The 13,954-nt window shown below is 40.9% G+C and overlaps 2 protein-coding genes across 3 annotated transcripts in view; one reads left to right on the top strand and one right to left on the bottom strand.

The window, feature by feature from the left end:
* The first annotated feature begins 706 nt into the window (after window positions 1-706).
* LOC117403940 (glutaredoxin-1-like) lies at window positions 707-5,509 on the top strand. Of its 2 annotated transcripts, none has more exons than XM_058987770.1 (3): window positions 707-1,013; window positions 2,361-2,489; window positions 5,222-5,509. In XM_058987770.1, exons 1-2 carry the CDS (start codon window positions 807-809, stop codon window positions 2,472-2,474), a joined length of 321 nt encoding a protein of 106 aa, XP_058843753.1. In that variant the 5' UTR covers window positions 707-806; the 3' UTR covers window positions 2,475-2,489; window positions 5,222-5,509. The 2 variants fall into 2 exon arrangements, with proteins under 2 accessions (XP_058843753.1, XP_033862334.3); XM_034006443.3 differs by having other exon boundaries at window positions 711-1,013; window positions 5,285-5,509.
* The window catches only part of LOC117403939 (rho-related BTB domain-containing protein 3-like), a 26,388-nt gene continuing 15,759 nt past the window's right edge, over window positions 3,326-13,954 (bottom strand). The window contains exons 4-12 of the mRNA XM_034006441.3: window positions 12,345-12,502; window positions 11,537-11,645; window positions 10,922-11,311; window positions 9,471-9,580; window positions 8,358-8,463; window positions 7,734-7,907; window positions 7,162-7,328; window positions 6,190-6,286; window positions 3,326-5,413 (exon numbers count right to left, since the gene is read on the bottom strand). Of these exons, the coding sequence (XP_033862332.3) occupies window positions 5,298-5,413; window positions 6,190-6,286; window positions 7,162-7,328; window positions 7,734-7,907; window positions 8,358-8,463; window positions 9,471-9,580; window positions 10,922-11,311; window positions 11,537-11,645; window positions 12,345-12,502 (1,427 nt within the window). The 3' untranslated portion in view covers window positions 3,326-5,297. The remainder of the gene's footprint in view (window positions 5,414-6,189; window positions 6,287-7,161; window positions 7,329-7,733; window positions 7,908-8,357; window positions 8,464-9,470; window positions 9,581-10,921; window positions 11,312-11,536; window positions 11,646-12,344; window positions 12,503-13,954) is intronic.

The following is a 13,954-nucleotide window of genomic DNA, read 5'->3' as shown; positions in this document are numbered from 1 at the left end:
TAAATTATAACTTTACTTGGAAAGAAACACATGTTACAGCAAGCATACATATATGTGTGTGTGTGTGTGTGTGTGTGTTAAAGGTTAAAGCTCCTTGCTGGAGAGTGAAATTGTCCCCACCCCTTCTTGGCTATATTTCCTGTCATATTGACTGACATGCTTTGCAGCCAGTGACCTAGGGCGTGAAACAATAACAGTAAGGCAAGTAAACTGAGAAATGTCTTTAACCTAGAGTAGTGCTAAAACGTGTGCATCTACATAGTGAATGACTCGCCTTTGTTCTAAAAAACATTGTATGTGCTGAGCTAACATGGAGAGAAGGGAGGGTTGCTCTGTAGTAATGTAACCTTAGAGACTTTAAGAAATTGAAAGTCCAACTACAGTACATAATGGTGAGGGGATGAAAATTCATTTTAAAACCAAAGGGATTCAGTGTTTTATCCAGAAACAATATTGAAATTGTACCAATATATTCTTATAAAAAGTACTTCTACATTATAATATAGTTACTATAAAAACTGTGGTATGGAGGTATTGTAATGCCATGCAAATATGTCCCGTTCGTGGCGATGTTGCATTCACCAAAGAAACATCACTGTTTTGCATAATGAAATGTTCCCAGACATGCTATAATTCCTGTCTCTTTACGAACAGCAAAATCAGGGATCTGGTACAGGAGGCCCTCCCCTAAAGTGGGAGTGTCATAAACTGAAATACGGACATCTTTTTTTTGTAAATTAGTCTTCACAAACACGACGGCGTCTTAGGCTAGTCTTGTCCATTGGTTTATACACACAAACATCAAAATGGCGCAGCATTTTGTAGAGAGTCAAATAAAAGGAGACAAAGTGGTTTTGTTCATGAAGCCCACATGCTCTTTTTGTATCTTGGCGAAAGACGTGTTGTCAAAGTACAAATTTAAAGAAGGCCACCTGGAGTTCATCGATATCAGCAAGCGAAAGGACATGGGCTGCATCCAGGATTACTTCCTGGAGAAAACTGGAGCCAGGACCGTAAGTTTAATTAAACTGTTCTTATAAGGATAGAAGATAATACAGCCATTCACAGTAATGCAATGAATAATGTATTTCAAACTGTATTGAAAAACACACACACACACATAGCCTATAATTAATTATATAATTATATAATTGTAATTATATATATATATATATAATTACATATCTAAGCTGTGAATTATTATTATTATTACTACAACTACTACTGATAATATATAATGGAAATGTAAGTACGGTGTAAGAGAAATACCTGTGCTGTCCTGAGTCACAGGCTGTTGTGGTTTTGGATTCGACATTATCAACGCGTGGACTCGTTTGTTTATTCAAACTGCACAGTGTCGTGTTTCTATCGCATGATCACAGGGTTTGGAATCCCAGTGAAAGTGAATCATACAGTGGTCATATACATTATAGTTATTATAAAAGGTTTTCCAAACACAGACCCTCTAATGTGTGCCAGCACTGTGTCGAGTCATTTATATGGGGCAGAGTACAGAACATTGTCATTTTGTACATAGGGTTTGTGATAACATGGTAGTGTCTGTAAAAATCCTTGATTAGTAGGCACTTAGAAGTATCAAAGACCGTGCAATTACTGATGTTTCCCTTTGAATATTTACTGTATAGGACTCATTATTGAGAATATACTTTGCAGAAGACATCAAGCCCAAGCTTCTTACTGATGTATCATTGCAACATGTGGTACACAGCTGTGTTCTATGATTCTCCATCAGGTTCCATTACAGTTGTTGTCCAGTTTGAACCATTTCACTGCCACATTGATTTTACAGACCACACACTTCACATTTAGTATAGTAGATGGTCTTGGTGATCATTGATTTTTTTTGTATCACCCAGTAACAGTTAAACATGAGGATAACGATATACACTGTACTTCATTTTTTGTTTAGTTTTCTTTCAAACTTTACCTAAAACAACATTAGTTAGTGCAAGATTAGTGATACCAGGGTGCTTGAAACGAGCCCTTCAAGGGGTTTATTCTGTTTCTAGCTGTATTTTTGTAAGGACCTTTTCTTATCATCCCATCCCACAGCTATTTCATTTAGCGTTCTCCATGTACAGGCACTCGAGAGCGCTACACAAAAAAACACACAGCAAACTAAAAAGAGGTCTAAACTGCATGCTAGTGAGAGGCCAAATCAAGCTGAGATTGTCAAAGAAGTGAAGGAGCTTGAGAACAAAATGCCCTTGCACCTTGGGTTTTTAATCTTGTTAATTCAGACTCCAGATCAGGTCTCCCACTGTGTCTGGGTGTAATTCGCAGCTGTTGGTTTGTGATCGAATCACTTCATAGCCCCTGATCTCCCACTCTGTCCCTAGGTACCCCGTGTGTTCATTGGGGAGGAGTGCATTGGGGGTGGCAGCGATGTGGATGGTCTGGACAGGAGTGGCAAGTTACAGGAAATGCTGGGGGCAATCGGAGCCTTGCAGTGATGAACACATGCTTGGGTAAGTCTCAGCGTACGTGTGATATACTGATTTAACCACTGTCACACACAACTGCCAGTACTGACCCAACTCAGAGACGTCTCACACGTTCTTAAAAGCACCCGTTCACACAGCTCAACACTGCAGCGTCTATGCCGGTGTAATCCCGTCATAACCCTTTTACACAACCAAAGGGATCACGAGAGACCGACATTCAAACCTGCCCGTCGACAGATCGTTCTCATGGCAAGGGAAAGTGGATTTGGCAGCATTTTGTTTGCTTGTTATTTTCAGTTATATTACACAATACAACAACCTGTAATGTTCCACATTGCAGGAGCTTCAGGCACACTGTAGGTCTCGCATTTTATTGCAAAGGTGACGATCCAATAGCGTTAAAAAGAAAGTCATTCCAGCTGTTCAGACAACAGCAGAGAGCAAAAACATGATGGATATAAAGGAATGCTCGTGTGAACGCTCGACTTGGGTAAGGAAACGTCAACACGTGATGCATTTTTCTATGTATGTCAGATATACAGTCACGTTGGCTGTTGCCTTTTAAATCCACGGCCACTATAGCGCTTCAGTGTCAGCATAGCTCTTCACACTGGCCCTTACGACGGATCTGTGCTGTCTCTGAACTGCCTCGCCACATGCCATTTCAATGCTGGCTTTGAGTCGTAATAACCAGTCTGTGTGAAAGGGGCTTTGCAGTTGTGTGGAGCACAGCAAGCAGTGCCTAATGAAGAGACCTGCACAGCTTGAGAGAGTGTCTGTCACTGAAAACCTTTCATTTCTGTAGTGTTGTGCTCACCTTGTAGGAAGAGTGGAGTGAATGAATCAAGCACTTAACAAGGGAAGGTTAAAACAGGAACATTTATTTGTCAGTTGGAAAAATTTAAATAATTTCTAGAGTCAGCTGTGGATTAAGTGTTTTCCTCCTTAATAAAATACAGAATTTAAAAAACAATTGCAAGATGGAAGTATTGTTTCTAATGTGCAGATTTCTTTAGTGGACCATCACAATATTTACACTGTCCCTTAAGGGTAGATTTTTATTTTCCCGATATGAATCTTTGATACATCCATCAGTCTAAAATAATTTGATTCTAATTCCCATCAAGTTGGTATTGGATACATATGTTCGGGGGAATAGTTTGAAAAACTAAAAACACAGGTCTAGAATTTACAAAGCTGTGATTAAAAGGCAAGGGGGCTATTGAAAAAAATCAGCGATCATAGGTGTGAAATAAGTGATATTCTGCAGTGAATAAAACCTGAATAAAATTATAATCTGACATATACCTGATTAAAATGCATCCTGACTATTCGGCAGTGATTAAAACCTGTTATAATCCGATCTAGCCTATACCTGATTAAAATGCGTCCTGAATCCTTCCTTATTATTTTAACATCTGTTCAAGTAACTTTGGAGGCCCAGGTATATTCAGAGATGAAAAATAAACACAGTAAAGAGGATAGTGTGCCGTTGTGTATCTGATCTCATAGGCAATAGATATGGCACAGCATCTTTCATCAGCTCAAGATATGGCCCACTTGTTTTGTTATATGGTACATACTTCTATTGCAGTGAGATTGTTCTGGTTAAATCATTACACATGACAATACATATTAAATTAAATGCAACATGTGTGAAAGATAAACCAAGCAAAACCGAATTGTTTCCCAAAGGTTAACGTTTCTTTAGTAACACTCTGGTATACTTTATGTTTAAACAGACCATGCAAGATATATTTGTTTTAAAAGGTTTGGTAGCTTGGAAGATTTAACTGGACAACATGTACAAGTTTTAACTCCAAACCAGCTAACGCAACGAGCTGTGTGGAACTTGACTTGTAGACACAATCATGCCGTTTAAAATAAAAGTATCAGATATGTTTGAAACAAATAATATACCGTACGATGAGTATCCAGCACAGCGGCTGTTCCTTCTAGGTAACAGAGCACTCGACAGTCAAGGCACATACAGCTAAGGCTCAAAGGAAATCAGATTTCCAACCCGATCTGGATAATCATGGATAGGTGGTGCAATCCAGGGCGATTCCGCAGTGCAGTAAAATGCTCCAGTATAATCCTGTGGCTTATCCCTGCGTGGTCTCGGCTGATCAAATCAAACCCAATATCCAGACTAAGTGCAACATAGAGACTAACCTGAACCTTGAGATCAATAACCGAGACTTGTAGCATTAGAATTCAGTGCATCATTAGAACAGAGGCAGTACATGTGTTAAATACACTCAATCATACAATGCCATGGAAAAATAGACAAACCGCTTAGAGAATATGGCTTAAAATGTCAATTTCATCTCTCCTAGCCCCATTGTTTCTAGATAGAGAGCTGAAAAGGCACACTGTCACTTGAATGGATTGAGGAAGGCTGTTCAGTGCGGCACTTCGGATTCTCCAGACAAGCTCAAAGCCAGGTAGAGGCTAATCGAGAGACAGGTGGTAATACCTGTGCAATACTGGAGCAACAGAACCCAGAACCACTGAGAATGACTGCAAACACGCAAGGAAAATGTATACGTTTCATAGGATTTTAAACATGTGGGCTTTCTGTATACATTTGGAATATTTTGCTTTTGAAATATGTTTCCTGGTTTTACAGTCCTCAAATAGTACAGCTGCAACTATCTTCAAAGTGTACAGGTTTTTGTGCATTCAGTTATTCCTGCTGAGTAATAAATATATTTTTACACATGTTTGTTAAATGATCTGTGTTTATTTTGAAGTAGGTTACAGAGGACACCTTACTGCTGCCTCCATGTCATTCTCTCGGGTTTGGTGTTTTTAAGCTGCTGGTCCTGGTCACATGACTGTGCAGCGCAGTCTCCGGACCTGAACGCGTTGCCTGAATTCAGCGAGCTCCTGCACGTACCGGCTGGAGGGCCACCTATGCTTCTCTACGAAATCCCTCTCATCCTCTGAAACAGAATGAGACATCATGCAGTGGGGAGGGGGTGACGACCCACAGCAGCCTAACAACAAATCCCTTCCAAATAAACCTCGATTTGAAGTTATCTGCTCTCTGGAGTTCTTATTCAAGCAACACAAGGTTTGCTACAATACAGTAACTGTTGGTAATACTGAACCATGTGCATCAGACACGTGGGACCTATGGCACAGGCTCCAGGATTCAGCAGTGTATCTTTAGTGATAGTGTTAAGAAAAGGTAATATGAGGTAATGACATTTAAAAAGCACCGATAAGCTTTGTGTGTGTGTGTCAAAAAAATGAAGTTGCATCAAAAGCTTGTCTTAACACATCATCTTGGTTAAAACAGTGCTGTGGCATTGAGCCTGTTCGTTATATAAAGGGTCTTCATTAAAATTGATACACCGTATAGACAAATATTTAAGCCATAAACCATCTTTTTTAAAAAGAGAACAAGGGAGAGAGAGTAACCTAGAGATCAGCAATGCAAATATGATTTAAATGATCATTTAACAGACTAGTAACATGGATTTGAAATTAATGGTTTCCCTTGTGTTTGTTGTTCCAGAAGTGGACAACGGGTGGCGGTGTGGTGTAAACTGCCAATAACAGTGTCACAGCATGGGAATTTGTGAAGAGTCTGTGTTTAAGTACTGTGTTATCATTACTGTAATCACTGTTGCTTTAAAATGATCAAGTAAAATACATGGACTGTGCCCCAGGTGCACAGTGATTGGCAGGGACCAGTAACAACATGTAATCTTACCAGCAAGATCCAAGAAGTCTGGTTTCTGACTGAAGATGAGATAGTTACTGGCAATGAAATGAAGCAGCCAGGCGGACAGCTGCACAGCATTGTGAAACTAAACAGCAAATCAAAAAGAGACAGAGAGAAAATAGACTGCTTCAGAATACCAAGTGGCAATTATTCCCTTAATTCAGGAACTTTGTATACAAATACTTGAGAGACTATTCAACACAATTATTCTCACGTGATGTTGTTTAACAGTCAATAGTCTGACAATAGTTGTACCAGAGTTTTGTTAAAGTGCTACTCAACATGCATGTATTTTTTAGAACATAACTTAGTTGCTGTCTCTCTTGGTATTCTGTTTTTTGAGTATGTTGGGGTTCTGTAGCAATAGCCATCAAAAGGACTGATCTCACTCAAGTTAGACATGCTCCCGTAATCAGGCCAGTGAAATTTCACACCAGCTATTAAGCTCAAAACATAGAAAATTGAGCTTTCTCATCACCATGAGCAGGAAAATACCAAGAAATGTATGCAGTGCTTTTTACTGCAGTTGTGAAGGTATATTCCAGCCATGCTGTCTCCCTGGCCTGAAGAAGTACCAGTGAAACGAGCCTCTGACAGGTATCGCTACAGACCATCTACATATAACTATCCACCTACTGTAGTTTGATTTCAAATAAAAAAACTAAACGACAACTAAAACGGAGACTGCACAAGCAATTCCAAACAGTAGCTGATGAGTCCGGACACCCACAGCATGTGGAATGACTTCATTCTTGCTCCATAGCAACATTAATGGACCCCATTAAAGAAAAAATTCAAGGACTGCTTTGAAACATTGAGAATGAAAAAATCCTCTAGAAAAGGAGTTTTGCATGTTCCAAATTGCACTGCGTTAAGCTAGTCTCATTTGCAGAACAACTACAGAACTCTGCGAAGGTTCATGGTGCATCCTCTGTATCTGAATGGCTTGAAGATGCGCACCTTTGCCTTTCTGAGCAGGTTGACCACACTGAGGTTGGTGGATGCCAGCTCTCTGCTGGGCATGCACTGTAGATGTGTAATGATACAGACTTCACAGATGTGCTGGAGCCGGGTTACCTGGTACATCTCAGCACAGACCAGCAGGGCTGTGGCCTGGGAAACGCTGGCTGGGAGAATTGAACAAAACATTACCTTGAGTGTTCACTTACTATTACTAATACATATATATATATATATATATATATATTTATTTTAGTTGGATTGACATTTTTGATCATGATCATGCAGATGTCTCTTTCTGAACTGACACCTTGCTTCAGAAACCCTCAATTAAAAACTTCTAAAAATTCTGGCACTGGAATCCAAACTAAATACTCCCAACAGCTTACTGAAGGAGTACATACCGAGCTGTTAATTTGTCATTTTAAGATGTAAATACAGCGATATCGGAATTTCATATAAAATACAAAGGAGACACAGTACACAGTAAAGTATAGTACAGGACAGTTTACTGTCAAACTGGCCTGACTGATTGAATTAGACAGGCTTTCAGCAAACTGCATTTCACCTACCTGGACAGCAGGTGTCAGTATAGATGTATTCCAGGAAGGACAGGAAGGTATCTTTGGAAACGCTGTGGATAGGCACCACACAGCTGTTTGCCTCTGCATAGTTCCCATTAAACATGGCAGCCATTACCTCACAGCGAGCTGCCAGTACTGCTCTGTGAGCCGGCATCAAAACCCCTGGAACAGAACAGCAAATAGTGACGGCAGTCTGGACACAATAAACATGTTGGATAACCTCTGGAGGCTTTGTGGCACTTGATATGACCACACAGTCTTGTGAGGCCTGTCAAATTGTTCTGGAAAGGCAAATAGCTTTTCCTCATTGCTGTGATAGGAGTCAGCCAGGATTGCCCCTCGTAAGTACTGCTGCATGGGGATTTCTCCAGGAGGTCCACAATTGAGGTTTGGACAAATATTGCATAGCACGGACCAGCCCGTACCTGAAGCTGACAATAAAATGATATCTTAAACGAGGCTCGTTAACCCAGGGCTGTCAAAAGGATGTATCTGGAGCTACACACAGTGCGGCTCATTCAGCTGCACAATAAGGCAAGGATAGCAGTACATGGATGTTTTAAACTTGCAAAATGTCAAAACAAAAGGGCAGTACAAGAAAAAGAGATTTACCTTGAACATTAAAGATGACATCCGTTAAGACCGGGGAGTTAAATAAATGTCCAAGAGGGGTACTGTTACATGTGGAGTGTCTGAGAGGTGCTTGCTCAGTGGAACCCTGCAGGAGTGAGATACAGGAGAGACAATCAGCAGGTAACGGTTGTGTCTACAGATATTACAATATTACAAGCATGCTGCACACACAAACTCGAAGAATCGCACGCATTGCAACCAGTGTTGATCCAACTGCAGCATTACATTTAGAAGCATAACCCCCACTGTTTTGATATTTTCTATTCACACATCATGGGTCAGATGTCAGCTGGGGTACACATATTCTTGAGCATTAAAAACATTGTACATTGTAGTGTATTATGCTCCCTCCAACAACTACTGTATGTTGGTTCTCTGACTATAACGAGTGGGACCAGAAAAAAACCAGGAGCCTGACCTGGATTCATAGCGGTGCTTCTCTTCTCCAGGGGAGAAATATATTCCCCAGGGGGTTTATGGTCCGTGATGTGGGAAGAAAATGACGAAAATAATATGGCTTGTGTGCTATTTTGACAACACGGGATACAAATAGGTAAAATTATATGTTTCTTTAAAAACTGGAGGGCATTACTGGAACACTAAACTGTCAAAAAAAAAAAAAGTAGAGGATGCACAGAAATACAATTCCAATTGTACGGATGACTTTGGGTGAAGTTTTACAGCCACCAAGTCTCAAGCCAAAGTGGTTTTACAACTGGAGCTTATTGTACAATCTATGCAATTATGAGGGACAGATAACAGACAGACAAATCATGGCTGGGCATGCAGCTCAGTGGAATACACTGTATACAGGGCCATAACCAGAGCTGACATTCTACCAGGTTAAACTGAGGTTTCAAGCTCTGGCTGCAGTATTTATAGGACTGCTTGGTATTTACTATTCAACCTCCAAATCTATGTTACCAGAAATGAAGGACTCTTTTGTACTTTACCAGAATTTTTACAGGAGCATCAGCATTGACGATGCAAAAAAACAACTGAGGATGTCCTCGGTGTCCTCATAGCTAGTTACGCTTTTTGACAGAAGTGCTCAACAGATGGCATTGTATCCCAGAGCCCTCTGCTTAGTACCTTTTCATAGCCAAGAAGAAATCTGACTTTGCCAAGCAGTTCCTCGATTTCCTGTACACTCTTCAGCCTTTTCCTGATAGATTTTTCCAGTTCATTCCACTGGGAGGCTCCTGTTGCACACAAATCAGTGTTCAGCTCCGACATTTAGATAAATTATGAGAATAGTAAAATTGTAAAATTTTTGAGAAACTACTGGCAGTACCATCTTAAAGAATAAGTTGGTCTGAAATATCAGTTGTTATCTTAACTAATGTCTTTTCTTGTTGTTTAGAATCACTTTGCATATCTTTTTCTGCTTCCTCGTGACTTTTTAAAACTCAGAAGTTAAAAGCACTATGTTTAGAGCTCTCAAACACGTCTTCTTGAGTGTAACCCTTAACTTGTCCCCCTGCCACAATCCAGTGGAAAGGGGCGTTCACACCGGACGTGGCGCGCGTGCCGCCTCCTTGCGCACTGCTCTGCAGTCGCCTCCGTCCACTGTTCACACCAAACGCGGCACGGCTGCATGTACAGTGAGTTGGTTGCCAAGCAACAAACAGTAAATGCCAGCGGGAAGGGAAAACTCTTTTTATACAGAAGACACAAAGCTTAGTAAATTATATATTTCAAGTAATGAGTAGCGATTGAAAGATTTGAGGTATTTTCTTTCTTTGTGAGTTGTGTCTGGTTTGCTGGGTATAGGCAAAGGGAGTGTGAGGCATCATTATACATTGATCTTATTGAGCATTATCGTATACACACGATTAAAAAATGCAACTACTGCCATCCCATCATATCAAACTTTGGGGGGGGGGGGACTGTAAAAGCGGCAACAATCAGTGGTACTGTGCATCTGACAACACAATACCTGGAACAATGAACAGCAAACAAAAAAAGAGAATTGCGATCGCCCTGCTCTACCGGAGAAAGAAAAAAAAAAGTAAGATCGCTGTGGGTCCATGACATCCTCAAGAAAAGAAAAAGGTACGGCAAATATCATCGGCTGATACAGCAGCTCCAGTTTGATGAAGGTAGATTTCAAACCTACTTAATGTTGTATTACACAACTCTGGAGAATCTGAAATCAGAACCACAAGCTTTTCCTCCATTTTATTTATTTATTTATTTTATTTCTTCCTCGCAAAGGAGCCTCCTACTTTCCCCTGATTGGCTGCTGGTAGTTCACGTCACGTCACGTCACAAGTTGAAAATATTTGCCACTTCCCTCTGCCGCTGCGCGTGACCACCTTCATTGAAAACAACTGCTTTTGCGCCGCGTCGGATGTGAACGGCCCTTAAGAAACACCACTCATGTTCCATGTAGTTTTCTTATCGATCCACTAGGGGCAGATTGTTCTAGTTTGAAACAGGGTATTATTTATGAGTTCAAAATCACCCGACAGGATTATTGGAACAGGCAAAATACAAGGCTACTGCTTCCAATCTCAACAACAAAAACGAGAGAGCCATACCTGAATACACAAACTGCAGAGTCTCTGACAGGCATAAACACAAGAGGGGGTCCTTGACAAAGACCCGAGTGGGGGGGTCACCGGGATGCCTGCCTCGGGTGGTGGGGTCTGTGGGGAACCCAGTGCTACTGTCGCTCACTGAGAAGAGATTCCGAGCGGCCTTCACTGCAGAGGGGCTGCAGGACCCCTCACCTGCCGCCCCAGCCTCCACCCCGAGCAGCAGCAAAAACACGGGACTGGCAGAGCACAGGACCACCTTGTGTGCCCGTGCCAGCTCCCCGCCGAGGCCCTCTGAACAGAAAGTCACGTCCGCGCACTGCGAGCTTCCCAGCAGCCTCAGAAAGTCACAGCTGTAGCTGGAGTCCTCTGTCTTCACTGTCGGCAGCTTGGCTGAAACAGGAGAGCAGGTTTCATGGAAGAGATGCTAATCGGATCAGGTATCTCAAGCATTCCCTTAGAGTGTTCTCTCTTTAATGTGATACTGCACTATCTGGTGGTATATATGTATTTGCAATTCACAGAATATTGAAGCCTTGGAGCCTGAAATGCAAAGCAGTATAGATCTCTGCTGTGGGGCAATCTTCAAATGCAAAACTACTTTGTGATTCATCCTACCTGGCTGTTCTAACCGAGGAGGGTTAGGCCCGTTGGGTTTCCGGCTCTTTTTCTTCTTATTTTTTTCTGATGACTTCTGATTTAAACACTGCACAATAAAGTACTCCAACTGCAAGTGGACACAGAGCGGTGTTTAGAGGACACGCTGATTACATGTTATCATACTCAAACTGCATACAAAGCAAAACAAACCAAACCTACGAAACAGTGCTGTTAAAAGAACTTGAAAAGGAGCGCTCAGCAAGGGTTTAATATCTATATATGATAGAACAGAATATAAAGGGGAGGCATCTAAGTGGAGCGGGCAGTGTTGTGTGATACACTGCCGTTACGGATTCTGTCCTGTCCCCTGTCGGGAGAGGAGATGGGGTTAAACGCGCTAAAACCACAAATGCAGACATTGCATTGTGGTTAAGATGCATGTTTGAGCCCAGCCTGTTACATAAGCCAAGAAGGACATGCCATTAAGTTTCCATCCACACATTTAAAGTAGTCCCACAAAAAACAAACAAACAGACATGTTAGATTTAAGAAAAATAAAACTAACATTTGGCCGGGTGTCTAAGGTAGTCAAGAGCCATAAAGGAGACTCAGAATTGCTGGTTTATTTTAATAAACCAAAATTAACAATGAACACACAGCTCACTGAGCCAAAATAAAAGGTTAACAAATCAATCTCTCTCTCTCTCTCTCTCTCTCTCTCTCTCTCTCTTCACTCCTAGGTGAGTGGCTGAATACATGAATACAAAGCTCTATGTAACCCAATAAAGCTGGACGATTACAAAATTACACAACCGTTTCATCCTACCACTCCTCCAAAGTATTTCCCTGCATAGAAGTCATTGAGAGTGTGCAGCTCCAGATAGGTGGCTCCCAGTTCTTTAGAGAGCTGCAGGCCCTCGCAGGTGGGGACACAGCCTCCTTTATCAGAGGTGCACAGGGGGCAGGTGCAGGGAGGTCCTTCATCTGAGGAGAAAGAGCTCCATCGTATTAATGAAAGTGTGTGTGTGTGTGTGTGTGTGTGTGTGTATCAGCACAAGGCTTACAGAGAAGACAGAAGACAAGGACTGCTCTTTTTAAATATGTTTCGATCATTCTATTAGGTTAAACTGTGCTTTACAACACAACAATACACTTCTAACTCCAAAGAGTTGAAAACAGGCCTCTAAATGCAAACTTAAATTTATCAAAAAGGTATTTAAAAAAACCTCTCAAACAACATTCCTCTAAACAGTCTTCTACAGTTTTGTGAATAGGGCCCACTGTGTAGGACACTGGAGCTTTTAAGGTTAACTGCACTCAATTTAATCTCAAAGCAAATAATGGTTTGTGGGGGGTGGGGGGGGGGGGGGATTTCATGTGGGAACAGTTTCTATGACCAAAAAAAGAAGAAAAAAAAAAACACAACAATACAATGAAACAACTTTGGTTTCTGGTTATGCATTTTTCAAATATTTCAAATATCATATGTTGTGCTTCCCACATACTGCAATTCAACAGGCTGTGCTATTCACTGTCTTTCACAAAGGCCAGTACTGGTCATTTAAAAAAGAAGTTCTGGGAAAAAAAAAAAAGATAGTCCTTGGTCCTCTATGAATCAGTGGTTTTCCTTGGGAACCTGGAGTTACTGTAGAATTTCCCACAGCAGCAGCCCAAGTTGTGCGACATTACTTGAGTTGAGATAAGGGAAATATATTTGAGTTTTGTCCCGAATGGTAATATGAGCTCGATAAACTGGAGTACCATCTTAAGGTTGGGATTTGTTTGGGATCCCTAGTATTAACTCCTATAGTTCTGGGATAAATATTTGAATATTTATACAGTACAAACACTGCTTGAAATATTTTCAGTGGCATAAATGATACGTTTATACAATAAAACCTGTTACAAATTATTTGAACAAGTGCTGTGCAGGTATACCCTGCAAATCAATTACTGTATTCATTTCACTTTCTCATTAATATTTTACTGAACCATACCTGCGGAAAATGTGCACATTTACAAAACATACTTCATTATAAACTAGAAAAGAAATCGCAAGACTTGGTGCTGGACTGCACAGTCACATTCCCATTGGTTTTAGGCAGACAAGACTTACCAATCATGCCAGAGAGGGGATCATGCCATTAACGTCAATTCTACAGAATGCCGGTTTGCAGAGGGGTCGGATTAGACGGGTTTTACCGGATCACAAAATATACAACTGACTTTACAGTTGATGGGGTTCCAGCTATTTCAAAATTGAAGACTATTTGATTATTCATTTCAATTTTGAAAGAATATTCAAAACATGAAAACACCCAGGTTTGTCCCTGCACTGTAACGTATGCAACCATGTATTTTTGAGGTGGTTTAAAAATGACCACTCAAGAGTGGAGTTTCTGTCCCCTATGCAACGGTGATTTCATATAGAGATTT

The sequence above is a fragment of the Acipenser ruthenus genome, chromosome 2 (assembly GCF_902713425.1).
Source record: "Acipenser ruthenus chromosome 2, fAciRut3.2 maternal haplotype, whole genome shotgun sequence".
NCBI lineage: Eukaryota > Metazoa > Chordata > Actinopteri > Acipenseriformes > Acipenseridae > Acipenser > Acipenser ruthenus.
The sequence above is the reverse complement of the archived record's forward strand: the minus strand, read 5'-3'. Positions and strand labels throughout refer to the sequence as shown.

Coding starts and splice junctions, on each gene's coding strand:
- LOC117403940 (XM_058987770.1), top strand. CDS start 807: ATGGCGCAGCATTTTGTAGAGAGTCAAATAAAAGGAGACAAAGTGGTT. Junction 1,014..2,360: donor AGAAAACTGGAGCCAGGACC/GTAAGTTTAATT, acceptor CTCTGTCCCTAG/GTACCCCGTGTGTTCATTGG.